This window comes from Tursiops truncatus, chromosome 10 (assembly GCF_011762595.2).
Source record: "Tursiops truncatus isolate mTurTru1 chromosome 10, mTurTru1.mat.Y, whole genome shotgun sequence".
NCBI classification, from domain to species: domain Eukaryota; kingdom Metazoa; phylum Chordata; class Mammalia; order Artiodactyla; family Delphinidae; genus Tursiops; species Tursiops truncatus.
In genome coordinates this window covers 13,591,030-13,616,258 of record NC_047043.1, presented here as the reverse complement: position 1 = coordinate 13,616,258, position 25,229 = coordinate 13,591,030, and the positions used below count along the sequence as shown (strand labels likewise).

General features: G+C 35.9%; 1 protein-coding gene across 3 annotated transcripts in view; it reads left to right on the top strand.

Annotated features, from left to right (window-relative positions):
• NUP153 (nucleoporin 153) overlaps positions 1-25,229 on the top strand; it is a 74,609-nt gene that overhangs the window by 23,650 nt on the left and 25,730 nt on the right. For all 3 annotated transcript variants that reach the window (XM_019945164.3, XM_073810391.1, XM_073810390.1), the window contains 12 exons: positions 6,184-6,432; positions 6,582-6,721; positions 6,803-6,931; positions 13,057-13,173; positions 13,261-13,305; positions 13,416-13,472; positions 15,979-16,125; positions 18,968-19,020; positions 19,304-19,430; positions 22,691-22,828; positions 23,466-23,564; positions 24,600-24,687. In XM_019945164.3, the coding sequence (XP_019800723.1) occupies positions 6,184-6,432; positions 6,582-6,721; positions 6,803-6,931; positions 13,057-13,173; positions 13,261-13,305; positions 13,416-13,472; positions 15,979-16,125; positions 18,968-19,020; positions 19,304-19,430; positions 22,691-22,828; positions 23,466-23,564; positions 24,600-24,687 (1,389 nt within the window). The remainder of the gene's footprint in view (positions 1-6,183; positions 6,433-6,581; positions 6,722-6,802; positions 6,932-13,056; positions 13,174-13,260; positions 13,306-13,415; positions 13,473-15,978; positions 16,126-18,967; positions 19,021-19,303; positions 19,431-22,690; positions 22,829-23,465; positions 23,565-24,599; positions 24,688-25,229) is intronic.

Below are 25,229 nucleotides of genomic sequence, written 5' to 3'. Positions count from 1 at the left end.
TTCAAATAGCACAGTGCAGTATGACAGTTATAGAATCTGTGGCCCCTTTCAGATCTGTTGTCTGCAACTGTCTGCTTATATGTACCTCCTTGTACTGACTGTCTTAATGATGGTGAGCCATTAGGTGTCTATATTTCTTCTGCTAGGGTAATGACATGGATCAGTGAGAAGAACCTCAAATAATGTACCCGTTAGATTTTTATTGATTCAGTAAGAGTTCAGGCCTCTGAGAGCCCCACAATGGCATATTTAGTATGCTAGTCAGCAGTAGATTGAAGTTGTAGACTGCATTGGCTGATTGATACTATGTGATCATAGGTGTACTCTTAGAAACTGGGCATTTACGGCTGATGTGAATCTGTAGATGATGTGGCCTTATTTAGTCTTATTATCCCCAAATGCATCCTTTATTGGGCCTGATTTGGAGGTTAAGGAAGCTCTGTAAATATAAAAAACTGGCATTGCTATTAGCAGCGTACCTTCCAGTAGAAGTATATCATACTAGATTTCTTTTTTCTCTATAGCTTCTGTATATACTAGATTTAGTAAATGTCTGCCAATATCTAGAAAGTTGTCCTATCACTTTTATCCTATAGGATGAACTGCTGTAGGCATGAGAGAATGGGTAAGTAAAAAGCACTTTTAGGATATAACATACTACAAAGTTAGAATACTTAATACTCTAAGAAACATTTCAGCCTGTATATGTATGAATCCTGACTGCAGAGAAATTGAAATATGATAATCTTTAGATGCCAATAGGTTTAAATGCCGATACCAGTAGATTTCGAAGCTCCAGCCAGTTTCTGTCTTAACTTGAGCAAGCTTGATAAGAAATTATTACATATACATTAAATTCTAATTCCCCATTCCCCCTCCCCCCTGCCCCTGGCAAACACCACTGTAGTTTCTCTATGACTTTGACTACGTACCTTATATGAGTAGAATCATACAGTATTTAATCTTTTGTGACTGACTTATTTCACTTAGCAGAATGTCTTCAAAGTTCATTCACATTATTGTAGCATATATCAGAATTTATTTCCTTTTTAAGGCTGAAGAACATTCACTGTATGTATTTACCACATTTATTTATTCATTCATCTGTTGATGGATGCTTAACGTTACTTCCACCTTTGGCTCTTGTGAATAATGCTGTTAGAAACATGGTTGTACACATCTCTTTGAGACTCTGCTTTCAGTTCTTTTGGATATATACCCAGAAGTGGAATTGCTGGGTCATATGGTAATTCTATTTTTAATTTTTTGAGGAACCACCATACTGTTTTCCACAGTGGCCACACCCATTTTACATTTCCTCTCAACAGTGCACAAGGTTTCTAGCTTCTCCACATGCATGCCAACATTACTTTCTTTTTTTCTGATAGTAGCTGTCCTAATGAGTGTGAAGTGGTATCTCACTGTGGTTTTCATTTGCATTTTTCTGATGACTAGTGGTGCTGAGCATCTTTTCATATGCTTTTGGTTGTTTGTATATCATCTTTGGAGAAATGTCTGTTCAAGTCCTTTGCCCAGTTTTTAATCAGGTTATTTGATTTGTTATTGTTGTTGAGTTATAGGAGTCTTTTATGTGTTCTAGATATTAACCCCTTATCATATATATGATTTGCAAACATTTTCTACCATTCTGTAAGTTGCCTTTTTATTCTTGATTGTGTCTTAGTGCACAAAAGTTAAGTTTTATATAGTCCCACATGTCTTTTTTCTTTTGTTGCCTGTCATATCTAAGAAATCACTGCCAAGACTAATGTCTTGAAGCTTTTCTCTGTTTTTTTTCCTATAAGTTTTACAGTTTGGGGTCTTACGTTAGGTCTTTAAAACAGGTTGGGTTTATTTTTGTATATAGTGTAAGATAAAGGTCCAGTTTCCTTCTTTTGCCTGTGCGTATCCAGTTTTCCCAAGATTATTTGTGGAAGAGACTGCCCTTTCCCCATTCATTGATTGGTCTTGGCACTGTGTCAAGGATCATTTGACCATGTATGCAAGGGTTTATTTCTGGGTTCTCTATTCTTTTCCATTGGTCTACCTGTCTGTCTTTATGCCAGCAGCATACTTTTGATTACTGTTTGGAAATAAGTTTTTGAAATCAGGAAGTGTGAGATCTCCAATGTTGTTCTTTTTCAAGATTATTTTGGTTATAAGTGGTCCCTTGAGATTCCATAAGAACTTTAGGATGAATTTTTCTATTTTGTCAAAAAAAGTCATTGGTTTTTTTAAAGGAATTGCATTGAATCTGCAAATCACTTTGGGTAGTATTGACATTTTAACAACATTAGGTCTTCCAACCTAAGAACATGGGATGTCTTCCCATTTATTACATCTTCTTAAATTTCTTTCAGCAGTGTTTTGTAGTTTTCATCATGCAAGTCTTTCACTTCCTTCCTTAGTTAATTCCTAAGTGTTTTATTCTTTTTGAAGCTATTAATAATGCAATCATTTTCTTTATTTACTTTTTAGATTGTTCATTGTTAGTGTATAGAAACAAAACTGATTTTTGTATGTTGATTTTTTTTTTTTTTTTTTTTTTTTTTTGCGGTACGCGGGCCTCACTGTTATGGCCTCGCCCGTCGCGGAGCACAGGCTCCGGATGCGCAGGCTCAGCAGCCATGGCTCACGAGCCTAGCTGCTCCGCGGCATGTGGGATCTTCCCGGACCAGGGCACGAACCCGTGTCCCCTGCATTGGCAGGCGGACTCCCAACTACTGCGCCACCAGGGAAGCCCTGTATGTTGATTTTGTATTCTGCTACTTTGCCGAATTTGTTTATTCTAACACTTTTTTTGGTGGAATATTCAGGGATTTCTGCGTATAAGATATATCATTTGAAAACATAATTTTACTTCTTCCCTTCCAATTTGGATGAATTTAGTTTCTTTTTCTTGCCTTATTACTCTAGCTAGAGTTTCCAATCCTGTGTTAAATAGAAGTGGGGAATGCAGGCATTCTTATCTTATTCCTGGTCTTGGAGGAAAATCAGTCTTTCACCATTAGGTATGATGTTAGCTGTTAGTTTTTCATATATATGGCAAATCTATTGTTCTTTATTTATACTTGGAATATGGAAACCACTGCTTAATATGTCAGTCATCCACAGGCCAGAAATCATGTGTCATGGTGAAACAATAGAAGCATTTTTTAAAATGTGATTTTTCAAGTGACTTTTGACTAAATTATTTTGTAGAATATGGATGGAGATTCTGGGTTCTGTTGTCTTCCTCTGAGAAGTATTGATTCTTGTTTCAGCAAGCAGTTGTTACTGAATGATCATTTTGAACTCTTATATAGTTTTATGTTTTATTAATGTCCATCTGTGGAAAATCTAAGGTGTGTGTTAAGTCCCCTAAGGTGGAGGGATTTAGCCTCCAAACTCTGTCTCCTCTGTGGCTTTTTCAAACTCTGTCTCCTCTGTGGCTTTTTAGGTGGGTTTACAGCAGGTCTTGTTCTAGGACATGGCCCTTGGTCTCAAGGGAAAGCTCTTCTGGTATCTCAGCTGAATGCCAGGGTTATTTAAGGAAGTGTTTATGGGGCCTCTAAATTCTGGCAGTCTTGGAACTTCACTGTCCTCAGCACTGCTTTTTCCCCCTAGCACTGATCAACCTTCTAGTAGCTGTTTTCTCAATTTCATAGCAGCTGCTATTTGGTAAGCCTTAGGTGGTCTTGCTCTGTGTGTGTATAGCCCGTCCACGCTCTGGACACTCCTGTGTAGACTTCTGGAGGCCCCTTCCTGCGTAGTTTTCTACTGTTCAATACCCTTAATTCTGATTTCTGCCTACTGTATTTTGCTTTGACTCCAACTCTCTCTGCGAGGTCTGGAAATGTTCCTAGACAGCTGGGTAGTGATAGGGCTCACTGTGAGTTTTTCTTGTCCGTTTTCTGTTGTCTGAAAGTTACTACCTCATGTATATTGTCCACTTTTATAGTTACTTACAGTAAGAAGGGCTAGTCTAGGGCCTCACTTATTCCAGCCTAACTGGAAGAGAGTCTTTTGGAAACTTCACAAATGATTCTAAAGTTCTTAAAAATACACCAGAAAATGAATAGAGAAATCCTGAAAAAGAGTAAGGGAAATGTGATGTAAGTCAGAGTAACTTTTACAGGTATTAAATGTGTTATAAAGCTATAGGATTTAAAACATTATGGTACTGGTATAGATATATATCGTTGGGGAAGGCCTCCTAGAATTTACTATGTGGTAGTGGTGGCTTCTCGATCAGTGAGGAAAAGATGGCTTACTTAAGAAGATTATTTTAGAATATAAACAGACTAACCATTTGGAAAACAATGAAGCTAAATCATTCCCTGACTACTTCATCATAACTGATTCCATATGGAATCAAGATTAAACATTATATTGAAATAAAAGCAATACTACCAAAAAGAAGAGAGTAAAATTTTTTATTTCTTAGTCTTGGAATGGTAGAAGTCTCTGTAAAAATACATATTATTTTCTGTATTACAAAGGACACCATCAAAAAAATAATGGTTTCAACCAACAGTGAAAAAAATTAGTTGTGATATTTCAGATCATGTCACACTAATCTTACTGATCAAAAACTAGATTGGACTAATTTTATTAGCAAGATAAACTATATCAATGAGCAGTTAACAGAAGAAATATAAATGACTAATGAACAGGGAAGGGTGTTCAATATGTCATTTAAATAAATGCAGATAGTAATGATGCCACTGGACACAGCAGATTGACAGAAATCAGAAAAGGTTATTATTATCCAGTGTTGGAGAGCATGGGGGAAATATACATTGTCATTTACTATTTATGCAGTATAGCTTAACAGAAAACCTTTGGATCCACAGTATCTCTCATAAGCAAAAGTGAGCATGTACTCTGATCCAGTATGACAGGGCAGTTCCACAAATTATTGTTTATCCATTGATTCTGAGGATACCTTGCAGTACTTAGGCTGCTTTATGGGCCCAATTTCAGACTTACAGTCAGATTTTTTGTGGGTCACTTAGGCATATTTCTTAAATAATTTCTCCTCATGTTTCTCTTACATATTTAAAGAACCATGGATTTATCCAAAAAGAATACAAAGTCTGCAAATATAAGTGCTTGTATATTTGATAGAATATTGAGAAAACAATTACATAAATAATGATGCTAAATCAGTCTGATAAAATAGAATGTGGTCTTCACATGGAATGTGCTCTGTATGTGGAGACAAAATTATATGATAAATGAAAAAAACAAGTCACAGAACATAATGCATAAGCATGATTATGTGATTAGGGAAAATGTGTATGCATACAGAATGTCTGAGAGGATATACAAATTTTTTTGAGATATAATTGATTTACAGTATTATATGTTTCAGATGTACAACATAGTGATTCACAGTTTTTAAAGGTTATTCTCCCTTTATCGTTATTGTAAAATATCGCTTGTGTTCCCTGTGCTGTACAATAAATATGTCCTTGTAGCTTATACATTTACATGTAGTAGTTTGTATCTCTCACTATCCCTACCCCTGTCTGGTGCCCACCCACTTCTCTCTCTCCACTGGTAACTACTAGTTTGTTCTCTGTATTTGTGAGTCTGTTTCTTTTTTGTAATATTCATTAGTTCTGTTTTTTAGATTCCTCATGTAAGTGATATCATACACTGTTTGCCATTTGCTGACTTATTTCACTAAGCATAATACTTTCTAATACTCTCCACGTCCGTCCATGTTGATGCAAAATGGCAAAATTTCATTCTTTTTTTATTGACTGAATAGTATTCCATTAGAGGATATACAAATTTAATAGGGGTTGTTTCTGGAGGGATGGACTTACCTTTTTGTTTTATGACTTTCTTATATAGCTTCTTTGCTTTTATTTTTCCATGAGCAGATTTTATTGTTTTTTTTCTTTCTTATTGAGCACGTTTTATAATACCAATTCAAGGGAAATCAAGAAGCTTGTACTTTTAGAAGTGTATTTGATAATGAAGTATATTTTGACACTAGGTTAGGTAAATTTCAGTTAGTTGAAACTTTGGCTAAAGAATATTTTAAATTGGGCTTATGGGAGGCTTCAGTGTTTTGAATTGAAGCTATATTTATTATACAGTATATTTTCTTGAAACAAACACTGTTTTGTTTTGACAGTATATTGCTTTTTCTAAGTTGAGTATTCATAATATTAATGCTTTTCTTTTAAGAACCCTCAACAACTAGTACTGCTTCAAATTATCCAGATGTATTAACAAGGCCTTCCCTTCATCGGAGCCATCTGAATTTCTCCATGTTGGAATCTCCTGCGTTACACTGTCAGCCCTCCACATCTTCGGCATTCCCAATTGGCAGTTCTGGATTTTCCCTCGTAAAGGAAATTAAAGATTCTACCTCTCAGCATGATGATGATAACATCTCAACCACCAGTGGTTTTTCTTCAAGAGCTTCTGATAAAGGTATTCTTGGCATTTGGTAGTATATAATTTTGGTAGTAAAAATAAATTTCATGGGATAATTTTTTCTAACTTGGTTGTCATTTTCAATTTATAAAAATATAGGCCTTGTAATTAGTGGCATTACTATGCATTGCATATTCTTGTTTCAGATATAGCTGTTTCAAAGAACACTTCAGTGCCACCTCTGTGGTCCCCAGAGGCTGAACGTTCTCATTCACTCTCACAGCACACTGCCACCAGCTCAAAAAAACCAGCATTCAACTTGTCTGTCTTTGGAACACTTTCTCCTGTGAGTACTAATTTGATGTGATTTAACCATGTTAGTTTTGAGTGTTTATTGCTTATAATTTATCATTATGTTTTTGTGCAGTCACTTGGGAATTCTTCAGTTCTTAAAACAAGTCAGCTTGGAGATTCTCCTTTTTACCCTGGAAAAACGACATATGGTGGGGCAGCAGCTGCTGTAAGACAGTCTAAACTACAAAACACACCCTATCAGGTTGGTTTGAATAGGAAGAGGATTCGTAACCATTTTTTTTTTAATAATCAATAAGTAACTTGGCACTCAAATAGAGTTTTGGTTTAGTTATTCTTTGGTGAAATGATAGAACTCTGGATTACATTCTTTTCATTTAGGGGCTATATTAATATTATTTGAGACCTAAGGGAACATTTTATACATTATTTGTGATTTATTCATTCATTCACTCATTCATTCATTCATTTATTTATTTATGGCTGTGTTGGGTTTTTGTTACTGCACACGGGCTTTCTCTAGTTGCGGTATGTGGGCTTCTCTTGTTGCGGAACATGGGTTCTAGGTGCATGGGCTTCAGTAGTTGCAGCACGTGGGCTCAGTAATTGTGGCATGTGGGCCCTAGAGTGCGTGGGTTTCTGTAGTTGTGGAATGCAGGCTTAGTAGTTGTGGCTTTCGGGCTCTAGAGTGCAGGCTCAGTAGTTGTGGTGCATGGGCTTAGGTGCTCTGTGGCATGTGGGATCTTCCCCAGCCAGGGATCGAACCTGTGTCTGCCGCATTGGCAGGTGGATTTTTTTTTTTAAATTTATGTATTTTTTGGCTGCGTTTGGTCTTTGTTGCTGAGCGCGGGCTTTTTCTAGTTGCGGCAAGTGGGGGCTACTCTTCGTTGCGGTGCGCGGGCTTCCCACTGCAGTGGCTTCTCTTGTTGCAGAGCATGGGCTCTAGGCACGCGGGCTCAGTAGTTGTGACTCGCAGGCTCTAGAGTGCAGGCTCTGTAGTTGCGGCGCACAGGCTTAGATGCTCCATGGCATGTGGGATCTTCCCAGACCAGGGCTCAAACCTGTGTTGCCTGCATTATTAGCAGGCAGATCCTTAACCACTGCACCACCAGGGAAGTCCGTGTGTGTGTGTTTTAGGAAGTATGATGATTAATTCCTTTTTTAAAAAATTGAGGTATAATTTACATGTAGTAAAATTTACCCTTTCCACAGTATTTGAATTTTAACTAAACACATACAGTTGAGTAACCACTTCTGCAATCAAAATACTGAATAAACATTTCCATCACCCCAGAATATTACGTTGTGTATCTCTGTAGTCAGCCCTTCTTCCTACTCCTTTTTTTTTTTTTTCTTTTCTATGCCTCACTCCCTTCGGCTCTTTCCGTGGCCCTTCGGGAGAGCCGTCTGCCTCTCTCGTCGTGACGCCGCCTCCACCTCCCAGTTCCCCCTCCCATCTCGCCCTTCCTTCCGCCTCAGCCTTTTGGCACGTCCGGGCCCGAGCCGCCATTTTGTGTGAATTTCTGACTGCGGCGGGGGCTGGGAAGCCGGGGCAGCAAGGGCGGGCGGGGAGACAGACAGACAGTCGGCCTGTCTCTGCGGCCCGTTTCCTTTACCTAAATTCCTTTTTTTTTTTTTTAAATCAGCCTCGCTCGCTCTCCTCTTTTCCCTTCCCCCCTCGCTTGCTCCATTGCGCGCGGCCCGCTCTACTTACACCGAACCACCCACCAGTGTCCGTGTCCCCCGGGTCTCCCACCCCCGGGCCCGCAGCGGTGTGTGTGTGGGGGTGCTCTCGTCCCGATGAGGGCCCCGCGCCTGTGAGCGAGTGACCCCAGGGGCGGGGTGCGGAGAAAGCAGGCGGTGAGCGGCCCGCTGAGGCCTAGGCCGCGCAGCCTACGCGGAGGTCGGTGCACCCTTCTTCCTACTTCTACCTCTTGGCACCCACTGATCTGTTTTCTTTCCCTGTAGTTTTGTTTTTTCCCAGGATGTCATAAACTTAATCACATACTGTGTAGTTTTCTGAATGTGGCTTATTCAGCTTAGCATAATGTATTTAAGATCAGCCTCTGTATTTGCATATATCAATAGTTCCTTTTTATTGCTGAGTTATTGTTTATCTGCTCACCAGTGAGAGGATGCTTGGGTTGTTTCTAATTTTTGTCCATTGTGAATAAAACTGCTATAAACATTAATTTTCATTTCTCTTGGGTAAGTACCTAGAAGTTGGACTGCTGAGTCAGATGGTAAATATACATTAATTTTATAATAAACCATGAAAGTGTTTTCCAAAGTGGCTGCTACCACTTTGCATTCTCACCAGTGTTACAAGTGTGTTCTGGTCAGCACTTGTTATCATCAGTGTTTTGTTTATTTCAGGCATTCTAGTAGGCATGTAGTGATAACTCCAACTCACTGTGGTTTTGCATTTCCCTATGATTAATGATGTTGGGCATCTTTTCATGTGCTTATTTACCATCAATATATCTTAGGTGAAGTACCTAATTCAAATCTTACTGCCCATTAAAAAAAAATCTAAAAACATTTTTCCCTGAGTTATAATTAATATAGAATATTAGTTTTAGATGTGCAACATAGTGATTTGATATTTTTATACATTATGAAACAACTGCATTAAGACCAGTTACCATCCATCACCATACAAAGTTGTTAAAATATTACTGACTATATTCCCTGTGTGTACATTACATCCCTGTGACTTATTTATTTTATAGCTGAAGTGTACACCTACGAATCCCCTTCACCTATTTCGTCTGTCCCTTTTGCCCATTTTTTAAAAAAAATTTTTCTTATTAATGAGTTTTGAGAGTTCATTATTCAGGATGTAAGTCCTTTATTAGATATACGTTTTGCAAATATTTTCTCCCATTCTCTGGCTTGTCTGAACAATATCTTGTCAAGAGAAGTTTTTACTTTTGATGACATTCAGCATATTTTTTCTTTTTATGGTTCATGCTTTTGGTATCATATCTAAGAAATTTTTGCCTAACCCAAGGTCACAGAGACTTTCTTCTGTTTTCTTTTAGAAGCTTTATAGTTTTAGGTTTTAATTTAGATCTGTGATTCATTTTGAGGTAAAATGTTTGTGTGTGGTATGAGGTGTGGATCAAGATTCATTTTTTTTAACATACTGGTTTTCATTTTTTCTAGTCCTGTTTGTTGATAAGACTATTTTCTCCATTGAATTGCCTTTGCACCTTTTATGAAAATCAATTGACCATATATGTGGCTCTATTTCTGGACTTTCTGTTCTTTTCCGTTGATGTGTGTTTGTGTCCGCGTACATGTGTATATATATACACCTATCTTTTGTCAATACTGTCCTTTTGTCTTGATTACTATATCTTTATATTAAGTCTTGAAATCAAGTAATCTGAGTCTTCCAAACCCCCCTGTCCCCGCCCAAGATTGTTTTGGCTTTCCTAGTTCCTTTACTTTTTCATAATTTTAGAATTACCTTATCAGTTTCCACAAATCTGCTGGGATTCTGATTGTGATTGCATTGAATCTAAAGATCAATTTGGGGAGAATATGCATCTTAACAAAATGGAGTCTTCCAGTCAGTGAACACAGTATGTCTCTCCATTATATAGGTCTTTTTATTTCTTTCATCAGTGTTTTGTAGTATTCATCACGCAGACCTTGCACATATTTTGTTGGATGTATACCTAAGTATTTTATGTTATTTGGTATTAGTCAACAATAAATAGCCCAAATAGTCTATTCAGTAAATTGAATTCATAGTTAAAGTACTTTCCACCAAAGAAAACTTCAAGCCCAGATAGCTTCCCTGGCAAATTCTACCAAACATTTAAGAAAAAAATAATACCAATTTTATACAAACTTTTCCATACAATAGGAAGGCATACTTCCCAACACATTTATGAGGCCAACATTACCCTGATATTAAACAGGACAAAGACATTACAAGAACTCTACAAACCAGTATTTCTCTTGAATTACCTGCACAAGGCACCCAGTATATATAAAAAGGATACTACATTATGATCAAGTGGGGTTTATCCTGGGAATGCAAGGTTGGCTCAACATTTGAAAATTAATGTGATCTACCATGGAAACAAACTAAAGAATAAAAACTGAATGAACATCTCCACAGATACATAAAACACATTTGACAAAATCGAACATCCATTCATGATAAAAATTTTCAGTGACCTAGGAATAGATGGGAACCTACTCAACCTGATAAATTTTGTCTACGGAAAATCTTCGGGAGCATCATACTCATGGTGAAAGGTTAGTATTTTCTTCCTAAGATCAGGAAGAGAACAAGGATGTCTGCTGTCACCGCTACTGATCAGTGTTGTGCTGCAAGACCCACAGCAAGAATACAGAAATACAAGGCACCCTGATTAGAAAGGAAGAAGTAAAAATGACTCCCATTCATAGACAACGTGCTTATCTACATAGAAAACCTTTAAGAAACGCCAAAAAAAAGTTGTCAGAACTTACAAATGAGTTTAGCGAGGTCACAGAATAAAGGTCAACATACAAAATCAGCTGTATTTACATACATATATTAACAGAACAATTGGAAATTGATTAATTTTTTAAAAACATCAATTTAAGGTAAATTGCATCATTCTGTGCTTTGTCCCAAGAGTTACTTGATCATAAAAGTCCAGTTTCATGTGTATGTTGTCATGGTGCTTACATTACAGGTTTTGACCTTTTAAAGATGGAGGTGTAATAATACTTTAAGCCTGTAGGCTTTTGGTAGACTTTTGGAGAGGGAGATCCATTTGAAGATGACAATCCATGATATAGAAGTGACACAAAACAAGTATATATGAAGATTGTGTCTTGTCCTTAGGAGTAGTTTCTTTCCTAAGTAGAGGATGCTTCTATATGTAATTGACAGTAATTATGAGTCTTATTTCTGAGTGTGTTGTTCATGAAGGGCAATATTTTGTTACTTAAAGTGTTAACTGGATGTTGGAGTTTTTTCTAGAGCTTAAACTGGATCATATTACTCTTTTTCACAAAATTTTTACAGTTAAAATAGTTCAGCGTATATTAGAAGATAAAATGAAGCATGCCTGTGATTCATGGAATAGTCCAAGTCAGAGTATATTTCTGCTACTTCCTCCTCTGTTTCTTGTATCAAATCCTATACTTTTTAATGCTGAGTCTTGACATACCCTTAGAATCCTTGTCAACATGAGCTTCCAACTGTTCATCATTGATATTTGGGGTTAAATCTATTTCCTATTCCTTTCCTAGGGTGTTAGAGCTGGGAGGTATATTAAAGATTCTCTAATTCAGTTCCATTTTATTGATTTGTGAATTGAGGCCCTGAGAGGCCAGTGACCAGCAGAATCCAATGACAGACTGTCATGTTTTCCCCGAGGATTTTAATGTTACCTCATGTTTGCCAAAGCCTCTGGCCTGAACAGCAGTCCTAAACAGTGCACCAAGTTCTTAATAAAACTAACGTAGAATATTGCAGCTACTCTGAAAATAAAATGAATATTGGTATCAGAGAAACTTATTTAAAGTAGTTATTTTGATTCACGTTTTCAGATATTATGAGCTATTTATAGAAACTGAGTTATATTTTGATTGTGAGCATATATTTTTTTTATATTAAGCATTTCCAGACTACATTTGTGGTAGTCACTTGGATGTTTTGTGGTAGTCACTTGGCTATTGGAATGTTATAATGGGTTCATGACAAAAGGAAGTGTTTCTATTAGAATTTGTAAACATTGCTTGTGTGTTAAAGGGTACATGTTTATTCTTTATAAGGATTTTTCCTTAACTCCAATTTTAAGAACGTTTTAAAAGTTATTTATTAAGAAATAGCCCGAGTATTTAAAATTTTTCTTATATTAAAATTTGAGAAACAAGTCAGTTTAAAATTTTTAATTTCCATTTCAATAAAAGTTTACAGTCTTGTTTAGCTATCTTGGATGTTACTATAGTTAGAAGTTATTTAATACCAAAAATAATTAATACTAATGCAGTTCTCATTAGTGTTTTTTGATTTAAATATCAGGGATAAATTGATCCAGGTGATACTATAACTTTTTACCAGTTGTCTCATTTTTCACATTTAACATAGCTGACTGGTCTTTAGAGTAGCATGTGCTATTTTATCATTTTTATCTGATTGTAAAAGTAATTTCTCAGAGAATTGAATTTTCAATAAAGGCATAAAGAAAAAACGTTGAACATGAGCTTAATGATACCACCCAGAGATAAGTTGCTGTTAACAGTTAATCCTATTTCACTTCTCACTTTCATTCTATTTTGTAAATATTTTCATTGCCTGAAATATGTGCTTTAGAGTTTACGGTTCCAACAAATAACTCAAGGTTTACATTATAGGCACCAGTCAGAAGACAGATGAAAGCTAAGCAACTGAACGCACAATCCTATGGTGTGACTAGTTCAACAGCTCGGAGGATATTGCAGTCTTTAGAGAAGATGTCAAGCCCTCTAGTGGTAAATTTTTTAAATCACAAATTCAGGAATGTAACAGAATTTGAGTTTAGTGAAAAAATCTTAATTTTGTTATTTCAACATTAACAGGATGCAAAAAGAATTCCATCTGTTTTTTCTTCTCCTCTGAATTCCGTAAGTTGACTTTTAAATCTTTTTAGGAGATAATATTTTTATATATTGGTGATGAGAGTCATATTTTTTCAAAGTTTCCCATCTATTCTAATAGTGTTTTATTTTTTCAGCCTCTTGATAGGAGTGGGATAGATACCACCACAAATTTTCAGGCCAGAAGGGAAAAGGTAAGACTTCTTTAGCATTTATTTAAGGTATTGGCAGTTTTGTTGTATTTATTTATTTATTTTGCGTTACGTGGGCCTCTCACTGTTGTGGCCTCTCCCGTTGCGGAGCGCTCCGGACGCGCAGGCTCAGCGGCCATGGCTCTTTGATTTAAATATCAGGGATAAATTGATCCAGGTGATACTATAACTTTGGCCTAGCTGCTCCGCGGCACGTGGGATCTTCCCGGACCGGGGCACGAACCCGTGTCCCCTGCATCGGCAGGCGGACTCTCAACCACTGCGCCACCAGGGAGGCCCTGTATTTATTTTTAAGTTGGGAAATATACAAATTGACTTTAATTGGTAGTCATTAGGGAACATGTTTGAAAAAATAGATTTTTTTACTTGGACATTGTAGCCTCTTGTGAGGGCCTTACCACATGCTGTGTATGTAGTAGATGCTCAGTGAATATTTCTTGGTTATTTGGCATTTCCATCTTCAGTATCCTGGCAGTCTTTTTTTTTTTTTAACATTTTAAAAAATTTTGGGGGGGGTATAGGTGATTTACAATGTTTCATTAGTTTCAGGTGTATAGCAAAGTGAATCAGTTATACATATGTCCACTCATTTTTTAGATTCTTTTCCCACATAGGCCATTACAGAGTATAGAGTAGAGTTCCCTGTGCTATACAGTAGGTTCTTATTAGTTATCTATTTTATATATTCCTGTCAGCCTTTATGAGTGACTCTTACCTTTTGATAAATGAAAGTAAGAGTGAACAGAGTTTGACGTTTTTATTAATTAGAAGTTCAGTGAACTAAAGCCCTCATTGAACATAGTTATCTTTGTAAATTTTCCTCATAAACAAACATTATGTCAAATTTGTTATGTGTGATGGGATTTCTAGTTGGCATATCTTCCATCAGTCAGCCAATGTACTGTTCCAAGATAGCAGAGCTAATAAAAAATAAAATATAGATTATACATTGATAACCTTTTTTAGTGTATTCTATTTGGTTAAAATTAGCTTTGGAGATTACTGTGGGGAAAAAAAAGCTTGATAGAGTTAAAGAGATATATTTTTTGTCAGTTATATTTGTGGCTAGTTAAATATCCTTCAGGGGAAGCAGATTCCCAGATCATTACTTGTGAAAGCAGTTATTATGATACCAAGTTCCCCCAGCAGTAATTGATTAAAATTATCATAAATCTCTGAATTAATTGTGGTAACTATATTCAAGATATTGGTAAATTATAATTACTGTTACTGAAATTCTGAAAGCTTAATTGAGTTTTTTCTTGGGATAGCATTGCTTCTCAGTTTTCCGTAGTAAACAGACATTTGTAATAAGGCAAAAGAGAATTCATTATTGGCTGCTGTGATGGGATTAATTTAAGCCATTAACTGCTTTTCTCAGACTCACTTATATCAGATTGCTTAAAAAGATGTAAAATTTAAAAATTGTGCCATAAGAGAAGTTCTCATCAATAAAAATTTTATTAATGGTTGAGTATAGTATCAGTAAAATTTTGGTAATGGGTGCTACGAAGTATAAAGACCAGAATACAGTATTGTAGTTCAGGTTTTATGGTTGTAATCAGAACAGTCTACAAAACAGACTTGTTCATTGAATTATAGGATCAGCACATTTGTGATGAGGATTTAGGGAAGAGCTAGTAACTATACAGAGGCTTTGCCCTGGAAACCAGTGTTGTTCACAGCTGCTGCTGGGTGAAAGGACTGTATTCATAGTATTAGTCTTTGGACAGAGTAGAAGCTCTTGGCTTTATAGTCGTCTTACGCCAACAGGATTTTTACTGCGTTTCAGTGTACCAAAAGAATGTTGACAAAACACTTGTGTACTTAGATAATGAAGTCAGTTCATCTTAAGATTTGGAATTCTTCACAATGCTTTACTAATTAGACTTAAATTGTACGAGTTTTGATTTGGTTTTTAAATAACAATGGAAGAAAATTTACTTGGAGAGAGATTTGCTCATTTTTTAGCAATTAAGATATTTTCATAGCTAGTTAAAAAATACAGCTGAAGAGAATGTAGATAGTAATTTGGGGAAAATGTGGCAAAATCAGTTTTATGTTTGAATAATATGTATGTTTATCAGTTTTATGTATGAATCAGTTCATATGTTTGAAATTCATCTTGTAAAAGCTTAGATTATTCAAAATGTTCTGCAATAGTTTCCATTTTGTGTGTGTCACATGTGTGTGAAAAGGCATTAAGTCTAGAATAAAATAGTCTGTGAAACTTTTGAAATTATATGTGTATATGTAGGTATATGTCTAAATAAATAAGTACATACATAAATAATATAAATACCCCCCCACACCCTTGGTTCTTTACTTTCAGTTTTTCTTCCTAGTATTTGTTTGCACCCACTGGGTATTTCTCTAGGAAGTACTCATAGTCTCTGGGTTACATTAGCTGTTGTCAGATAATTTTTAGATATGCATTGCTGATATATGAAAATAAAAGTTTGTCTTTTGATTTCTGCCTGTCTGTAAGGTGGACTCTCAACACCCCCCTGTTCAGAGACTCATGACCCCAAAGCCAGTTTCCATAGCAGCAAATCGAACTGTTTATTTTAAACCATCTCTGACCCCATCTGGTGAATTAAGGAAGACTAATCAAAGAATAGATAAAAAGCACAGTGTGAGTATGTGTTTATTTTCACTAGTCTTTGAATATCGATTAAAATGAATAAGAATAAGTAATGTAAAGTACCAGTAACTTACTACTGCAGTCTAGCAACTAGATAATGCATAAAGTTTGTGAATTAGTGATGATTACGAATTGGTATGGCTTTAAATGGTTGGCACCTTGGTCAAATCCTAAATTAGTGTTTACTAGTAAACACTAGTATATATTCATTGTTTAGATTAAATAATTTTGCCACACTAGCTTTATTTGTGTGTTTTGTTAATGTTATTGAACTATTTGAAAATAAATTTTAGACACCATGACTGTTCACCCCAAACTACTTTGGTATAGATCTCGTATGTTGTCATGTCTAAGCAAATTACTGTCAGTTCCTTCCTAATATTATCTAATATGTAGTTCATATTCATATGTTATTTATAGCTGTTGGGGTTTTTTTTGTTTTGTTTTGTTTTTTTTGCCATACCATGCATCTTGTGGGATCTTAGTTCCCCAACCAGAGATTGAACCCGGGGCCCAGGCAGTGAAAGCGCAGAGTCCTAACCACTGGACTGCAAGGGAATTAATTCCCTATGGCTACTTTTGAGCCAGAATCCAAACAGGTTTCACATATTACTTTTGGTTTTGTCTTTCTAGACCTCAAATCTTCATGCTTACCACATTGTTTTTGTTTTTAAATAACTTCCTTATTGAGGTATAATTCACATACCTTGCTGTTCACCTATTTAAAGTTTACAGTTCAGTGGTGTTAGTACATTCACAGTTGTTCATCTACCACTACAGGCAATTTTAGAACATTTTCATCACCATCCCCTCCCCCTCACCTAAATCTCACATCCGTTAGTGGTCACTTTCCACCTCTACCCCTCAAGCCCTAGGCAACCACTAATCTGTCACTATAGGTTTGCTTATCTGGACATTTCATATAAATGAAATCTTAAAATAAGTGGTCCTTGGTGTTTGGCTTATTTCACTTATGTTTTTGAGGTTCACATCATATATTAGAACTTCAGTCCTTTTTATGGCTGAATGATACTTCATTGTTTGGATATACCATGTTTATCCATTCATCAGTTGAGGGACATTTGGGTTGTTTTCACTTTTTAACTGTAATGAATAAATACTGCTGTGAACTTTTGTGTGCAAGTTTTTTTGTGGACATAGGTATTCGTTTCTCTTGGGTCTTACAGCTTGGAGTAGAATTGTTAGGCACATTGGTATTTGAAAAGGCCAGGTCAGTTGTCTTATATGATGTGTCTCGTATCCTGGGTTTGTCTGTTTTCCTGTGTCATTTAACTAAAGTGTATTTTTTTGTATTTACATAACATCTTCCTATTTGTGCCTTTGTTTATGTTTGATTTCATTCAATCTTCATAACTCAATTTCTTTAAAATTTTCAAACTAAAGTTGAAAGAATAGTACAGTATTTACCCATTTCCTTTAACTTGACCCACCAATCTTTAACATTTTGTTATATTTGCTTTATCAAACTTTAAAAAAATGATTTGAGCATAATTTTGGACTTGCAAGAAAAATCTTAAGAGCTCCACATTTTACTACATTTCCTTCATGTTTTTCTGTGTTTTCTACAAACACATAACTGCAGAACAATTACTCAAACCAGAAAGAAACTTGACGTCGGTACAGTATTATTATTTACAGATTTTATTTAGATGCCAGTTGTCCCAAAAGAAAGAAAATGCAAGATCATGTCTTGTACTTAGTTGTCATATCTCTTTATCTCATTTAGTCTAGAACAGGTTTTTAGGGTTTTTTTATTTGTTTTTTGGTATTTCATAACTTTGATGGTTTTGAAGAGTAAAGTAAGCTGCGTGTTCGACGTCTCCTCATGATTAGACTCCAGTGTGGTACTTTTGGTAGTAATACCACAGAATAGAGTCTGAACTCTTCTCAGTGTGTCGTATTAGGAGGCACGCTCTACCAGCTTGTCCCACTCCTGACACTGTGATAACTAGTTAAGGTAGCGTCAGTGGGATTTCTTCACTGTGAAGTTACTATTTTACCTTTCGTAATTAATAAGATAACTTTGAGAGGATAAGTATCTTTTTCACCCACCAGTGTTAGCATTATTGATGATGTTTGCCTGAATCTATTATTTGTAGATGCCAAATGGTGGTTTTCTAATTACACTATTTCTTCTACCTTTATGAAGTTGGTTTTCTACTGTAGGAAGTTTTCTTTTCTCTTTTTTGTGTGTATTTCTCTATTTAAGTCAGCGTGAATTCTTCATAAGATTATAATCTTTTATTAGCATTATTTATTTTGATGCTCATATTGTCCCATATTTGGCCTTTGAACTGGCTCCTGTGTGTCCTTTTAATATTTCCCCATCATTTTTCAAGCACTTAGTTTCTTTTTGATACTATAAAATAACCCAGGCTCATCTTGTGAGTTTTCAGCCCCAGCCCTGTAATCAGCCATTTCTCCAAGGAACCCTGATTCCTTTAGATGGAGGAACTCTTAAGTTGCAGAGAATCATTTCAAAAGGAATATCCTTGTAAATTCGATTGCACATTTAATAGGCCATAATGAGAGATAAGTAAAAGTATTTTTGTGGTTGGTAAATGTATTAAATTTGTACACTGCTGTTTTGTTGAAAGGACAGTTGTGCTTAGTGACAGTTTATTTGTATAATCACACTGTAGCTCTTGGTCATCTTTCAGGAGACAGGGTATAGGTTGCAGATTTTAGGATTCACTAACTAAAAAAATCATCAAATTCCTGATTCCAGATATTAAAATTCACAGATAGAAGGGTGGTGTTAAGAAAATTAAATAAGCAAGCGTGTAAATACATTGTGTTTATTCTTTCCTAGACTGGATATGAAAAAAATATGACACCAGGACAAAGTAGAGAACAGCGAGAAAGGTAATGTCATCTTTATAGTGAAGCTTCTTTATACTTATTTGTAAGGTCTGTATTTGATTTGTATCTGCCTTTTTGAAGATTAAGAAGGTTAAAAAAATAGAAACCACACACACACACACACACACACACACACACACAAATCTGTCAGCTTTTAAAATGACATTCAGCTGAACATTTATTTTCTCAGTTGTTAGCAGTTCTAATTTTTTGGTGTTCAATTAGTTAACAAGTTATGGACCAGAGTAATACATCATTGGTTTTAATTTTCTTTTCCTTTGCCTAGCGGCTTTTCTTACCCAGATTTCAGTGTGTCTGCAGCCAATGGTTTGTCTTCTGGAGTAGGTGCTGCAGGTGGGAAGATGAGGCGAGAGAGGACGCGCTTTGTGGCATCTGAACCTCAAGAGGAGGAGGTAGGGTTGTACTCTTTTTTTTTTTTTTTAACATCTTTAGGGTTGTACTCTTAATGTGTTCTGAAGCATCGTAATACCTGAAGTTTATTATTAAAAGCTTTGGTGTGGTGGTGAGGGGGAGACCTGGAGGTCCCCTGGAGGGGTGCGGTTTGGGGAGACCCAGCACAAGAATAATCTGCCATTGAAACAGTTCCTTAAAAGCGTGTGTGTGTATGTTAAGCTGTCAGGCTTTTTTTTTTTTTAAGTAATTTTTGGCTGCGTTGGGTCTTCGTTGCTGCGCGGGCTTTCTCTAGTTGCGGTGAGCAAGGGCTACTCTTCATTGCAGTGCACTGGCTTCTCATTGTGGTGGCTTCTCTTGTTGTGGAGCGTGGACTCTAGGCGTGCGGGCTTCGGTAGTTGTGGCATGCGGGCTCAGTAGTTGTGGCTTGCGGGCTCTAGAGTGCAGGCTCAGTAGTTGTGGTGCACGGGCTTAGTTGCTCCATGGCATGTGGGGTCTTGGTTTCCCCGACCAGGGATCAAACTGGCATCCCCTGCATTGCAAGATGGATTCTTAACCACTGGACCACCAGGGAAGTCCGGAGAAATGTTTCCACCTGTGTAACCCAAACCCCTTTCAAGCTGTCAAACATTTCCATCACTCCAGAAAGTTCACTCATACACCTTCCCTGTCAGTGCCCATTGCCTCCTGCCCCAAGGACAGTCACTATTCTCATTTGTTCCATCATATATATATATGGTTTTGCTGGTTCTAGAACTTCATATTGATAGTTAGTCAGTATGTATTCTTGTGTTCCTGACTATTGTGAATAAAGCTGCTGTGAACATCCTTGAACCTTTTTGTAGACATAAGTTTTTTCTCTTAAGGTAAATACTTAGAAGTGGAGTTATGAGGTTATATGATATGTATTTAACTTTTTAAGTAACTGACAAACTGTTTTCCCCAAAGTGATTGTAACATTTTACACTTCCACCAGCAGTGTGGGGCTTTTCTTAATCAACTACTCTTTATCAGTAGTTGACTGTCATCCTTTAAATTTTAGCCATTCTGCTTTGTCTATGATGGTGTCTCGTAATTTTAATTTGCCTCTCCCTCTTGCTTAATAATGTGTTCTTCTTTATGTGTTTATTGGCCATAATATCTTCCTTTGTGAAGTGTCAGACCTTTTCCTCTTTTAAAAATTGGATTGTCTTACTATCAGGTTGTAGGAACTCTGTAAATTCTAGACCCACGTACTTTGTCAGATACGTGTCTTACAAATATTTTCTCCCAGTTTGACTTGCCTAATCCTTTTCTTAACAGTATTCCTTGATAAGCAGATGTTCTAACTTTATGAAGTCTGAACTTACCCATTTTTTCCCATTATTTTTACTGTTTTTTGTGTCCTAAGAAACCTATCCCCAGGCTGCCAAAAAAGTCTCCTATGTTTTCTTCTAGGAGATTTATAGTACTGCTTTTATGTTTTTCCTAGTTTCCTTTTTGATTCCTTATATGATCTGTGGATTATTAAGAAGTGGATTTAGTCGTGATTTTAATGTTTTGAAATGTATTGAGACTTGTTTTGTAGCCCAGCACATGGTCTGCTTGATGAGTCTTGACGAATGTATATTCTGCGGTTTGTTGGGTATAGTATTCTCTAGATATCAGTTAGATAGGATGACTGATAGTATTTCTAAGATCTTTGTTCTTGCTGAATTTTGGAGGGAGTGGGGTGGGGAGATGTCTGTTTACTGTATTGTTGAGATATGAGTTAAAATTGTCAACTTTTATTTGGTGAATTTATCTTTTTCCCATTTATAATATCAATTTTTGCTTACTTATTTTGAGGCCCTCATTGGTGCATACACCTTATATCTATTGTGGCTTCTCAGTGATTTGCCCCTTTTAATATTACTAAATGTCCTTTAAAAAAATCTTTGGAAATATTCTTTGTTTTGAAACCTGCTTTAGCCGGTGTTTAATATAGTCAGCCACTTGTTACTGGAATTAGCCTTCTTATGCTTACTAATTACAAGTTATATCTTTTTCCATCCATTTACTTTCAATCTGTGCCTTTTCGTTTAACGTAAGTCTCTTATAGACAGCATATAATTGAGTCTTGTCCTTTTTATCTATTTTCTGCCTTTTAATTGGAATGTTTACTTATATTATTGGTATGGTTGGATTAAGGCCTAACCTTTTTTAAAATTTTCTATTTTTCCCACTTGTTTTTTGTTTCTCTCTTGTACCTTTTGAAAACTGTCTTCTTTTAGGTTAAGTGATTAAGAGGAAAAATGGATGTTTACCTCACATATTCTGCACTTCTTCCAGAAATCTGAATTTCCATTTGGTATCATTTCCCTTCACCCTGAAGAACCTATAGAGCAGGTTTTATGGTGACAGATTCTTAGTTTTGTTTTCTCCAAGTGCCTTTATTACACACCTGTAGTTTACAGAGATTTGGTTTGCCAGAGATTTAGACAGTTTATATGCAGACTTGGGGACTCCCCTTCTGTGGCTCTTCATTCCTGCATCTCCCCTTATTTTCTGCCTACTGTGATCACCCTTGTGTGTCCTTTGAATGCCTCAACCAACAGATTTGCAGTTTTCTTTCTGAATTTCAACTATCCAACTGGCATCAACTCAAAGAGAGCAGGAAGCTTACTCAGAAGAAGCCCGTCTTCTAAGTATCTTTTTCCCTACAGTATCTGCTTGCTTTTGGTTGCTTTGTAGTGTTTTCAGATGGATGTTTTTAATATATTGTCCAGAGTCTATAATTCTTATCTGTCAGAGCATTGGTCAGACACAAGCTCCTCCACCATTAGCAGAAGTGGAACTCTTTTTGTTTGTTCGAATCTGGGTCATTTGAGACTAGTGGTGGTCTTTGCTATATTGAGTTAAAAACCAAGGCAGTTCACCAGACTTACAGTGCTGACATTTATTAAATGCTTGTTTTGCATGCCAAGACCAAAAGTGACTTTCTTTCGTATTAATACCACAACTATGGTATGTTTTTTTTTTTTTCTCATTTTCACCAGTTAGGAAATTGGTACTGAGGACAGTTAGGTTCACAAAGTCTCATGGCTGACTGGTGGCACAGCTGGGATTCATATCTTGTTTAGTTTTTTTTTTTATTCAAGAGCTCACATTAATACTACCGTATCCCTGTTTATTCTAAACTTACCTGTAACTATTGATATATCAGTTCTACCTGAAAATAAGTAGAGTCAAAAGTATGACACGAAAGATGAAATATACCATTGTAAAACATGTTGTGTTTTAGGAAATGGAAGTCCCAGTATTACCGAAAATCTCTCTACCCATCACCAGTTCTTCACTGCCTACCTTCAATTTTAGTTCTTCTGTGATTACAACTTCCTCTCCATCACCCACTACTCCTTCACAATCATTAACAAACCAGGTAAAAGACCATTGTACCAATAGAGGTGATTTTTGTTTTTTCTCATTCTTTATTTTTAAAAAAGCTAATCTGTTTAAAGCAATGATTAATTTTCACTATGGAAATTAACAACTCAGTAAGATGAGAAAAATGGAAATAGTGTTTTGCTTTTTTTTTTTAATGTACATCATGATGGGAGCATTCTTCAATTCTTATGAATGCATTAGAGGAAGAGTTGATTATTAGTTTGTTTCCAGACAATGTTGCCAGTTAAAATACTTTTTTTTTTTCAGTGAGAGTGGATTTATGTTTTTGTTTCTCAAGTAGTATTAACATTTTTAATCTCCTGAAATTTTTATGCTTTTTTCCCTTTTACATCTTCTGAACATATTTTTATAGATGTTATTTTTCCCCTTTAGATAAATATCTCCCTCTAAGGTAATGTATATTCCTCTTCCAAGAGGAAGCAAGATCTTATAGCAGTTAACTGTTAAGTAGTTTTCAGAAGTTAAAAAGTGATTTTTAAATTCAAAAGGGGAAAAAATTGCTTTTGGCTTCTTTGTAATAATTAATTTTGCTTAAGGTGTGTTTTTTTATTGTCAATTTCTTTTCTAAAAAACTATTTTTGTGTCGTTTCTTTAATAATTTGGAAAACTAGGTACAAATGACCTCTCCAAACAGCACTGGCAGCCCCTTGTTTAGATTTTCATCTCCAATTGTAAAATCTACTGAGGCAGATGTACTACCTCCATCATCTGTAAGTAACAAGCAAGGAATATTTCATATTTATTGATTTCAAAGGCATACTGTATTTTTAAAATCAAATCTAAGATGCCATTGGTAGTAAGAAATACCACTTTTCTTACCAAAATAATTCCAATGTACAGAAAACTTTGAATGAACATCTATATATTTTTCACTATATATATATATATATATATATGCATATGCATTTTCTTATGTACCATTTGCAAGTTAGGATGCAGACATCTTGGTACCCTTAATACCTTTCCATGTATCCCCTAAGAAAAAGGATATTCCTTTGTATACCCACAATACAGTTATCCTATCCAAGAAATGTAACATGATATAATAGTAATAGTGTTCATGTTCACATCTACCCATCAGCCCCAGACTGTCCTTTAATTGCTGTTTGTTTCTCTTGGTCCTGGATCCACTTACAATTAGGACTGATCTAAGTCATATTGAATTTAGTTAACATGTCTCTTGAATTGACTTTAATCTAGAAAAGTTGGAAGTTTTTATGTCCCACAATATGTATTTGTTTCTTCATAATTAAGAATAAATATTTTGAGTAAGAAAATACATAAGTTTAATGTTCAAATTGCCCTACCTGTATTTGGCATGTGTATCATTTTAACATGTTACTTTCTGTTTTTACTGTGTCCTTGTTTTCTGTCACAACTAGATGTTCCAGATCATTTTGTAACTTCCCTGCCACATGCCTGAAATGCACTTGTTGGCCATAAAGTCTCATACTTTTTATTAGGAAATGGCATTTAGAAATCCAGAACTGGGCATTAGGAACACATTATTTTACGTATTGCTTTGAATGAAAAAATGCTTCAGAAATTTAAAATGCTCTTGTTAAACTGTGACACACCATTCATTATAAGCACACCAATTTTAGAGATTTAAAATGGGAGAAACTGTGAATCTTAGAACATGTGGTATTCAGTATATTTTTTTGACTTGGCATAAAGTAGAGCTTTATATTTGATAATCATTTGAAGCTAAATGGACACTGAAAAGACACCTTCTCTTTCTACAGATTGGATTTACATTTAGTGTGCCCGTGGCAAAGACAGCAGAGCGTTGTGGCACTAGTGGTGCCTCAGAGCCACTTACAAGGAGTTCAGGTAAGGAACCATTTCCATAATATTTCACATAAAAATACATTAGATTGATATTTTAAATTATCTTTTACCTTTGGCCGTTCTTGTAAATGGTTTCATTTGAATACAATTAGCTCTCTAAATGTGAATGGTTACAGTTTGGATGTGAAAGGGATGGTCACAATAACAAATTTATCCACTGTCTTTGTTTAGTCAAAATAAAGTCATAGTTTATTATAAATGAAATCTTCCCTTTTTAACATCTTTATTGGAGTATAATTGCTTTACAATGGTGTGTTAGTTTCTGCTGTATAACAGAGTGAATCAGCTATACGCATATACGTATATCCCCATATCCACTCCCTCTTGCATCTCCCTCCCACCCTCCCTACCCCACCCCTCTAGGTGGTCACAAAGCACCAAGCTGATCTCCCTGTGCTATGCGGCTTCTCCCCACTAGCTATCTATTTTACATTTCGTAGTGTATATATGTCCGTGACACTCTCTCAGTTTGTCCCAGCTTACCCTTACCCTTCCCTGAGTCCTCAAGTCCATTCTCTCGTCTG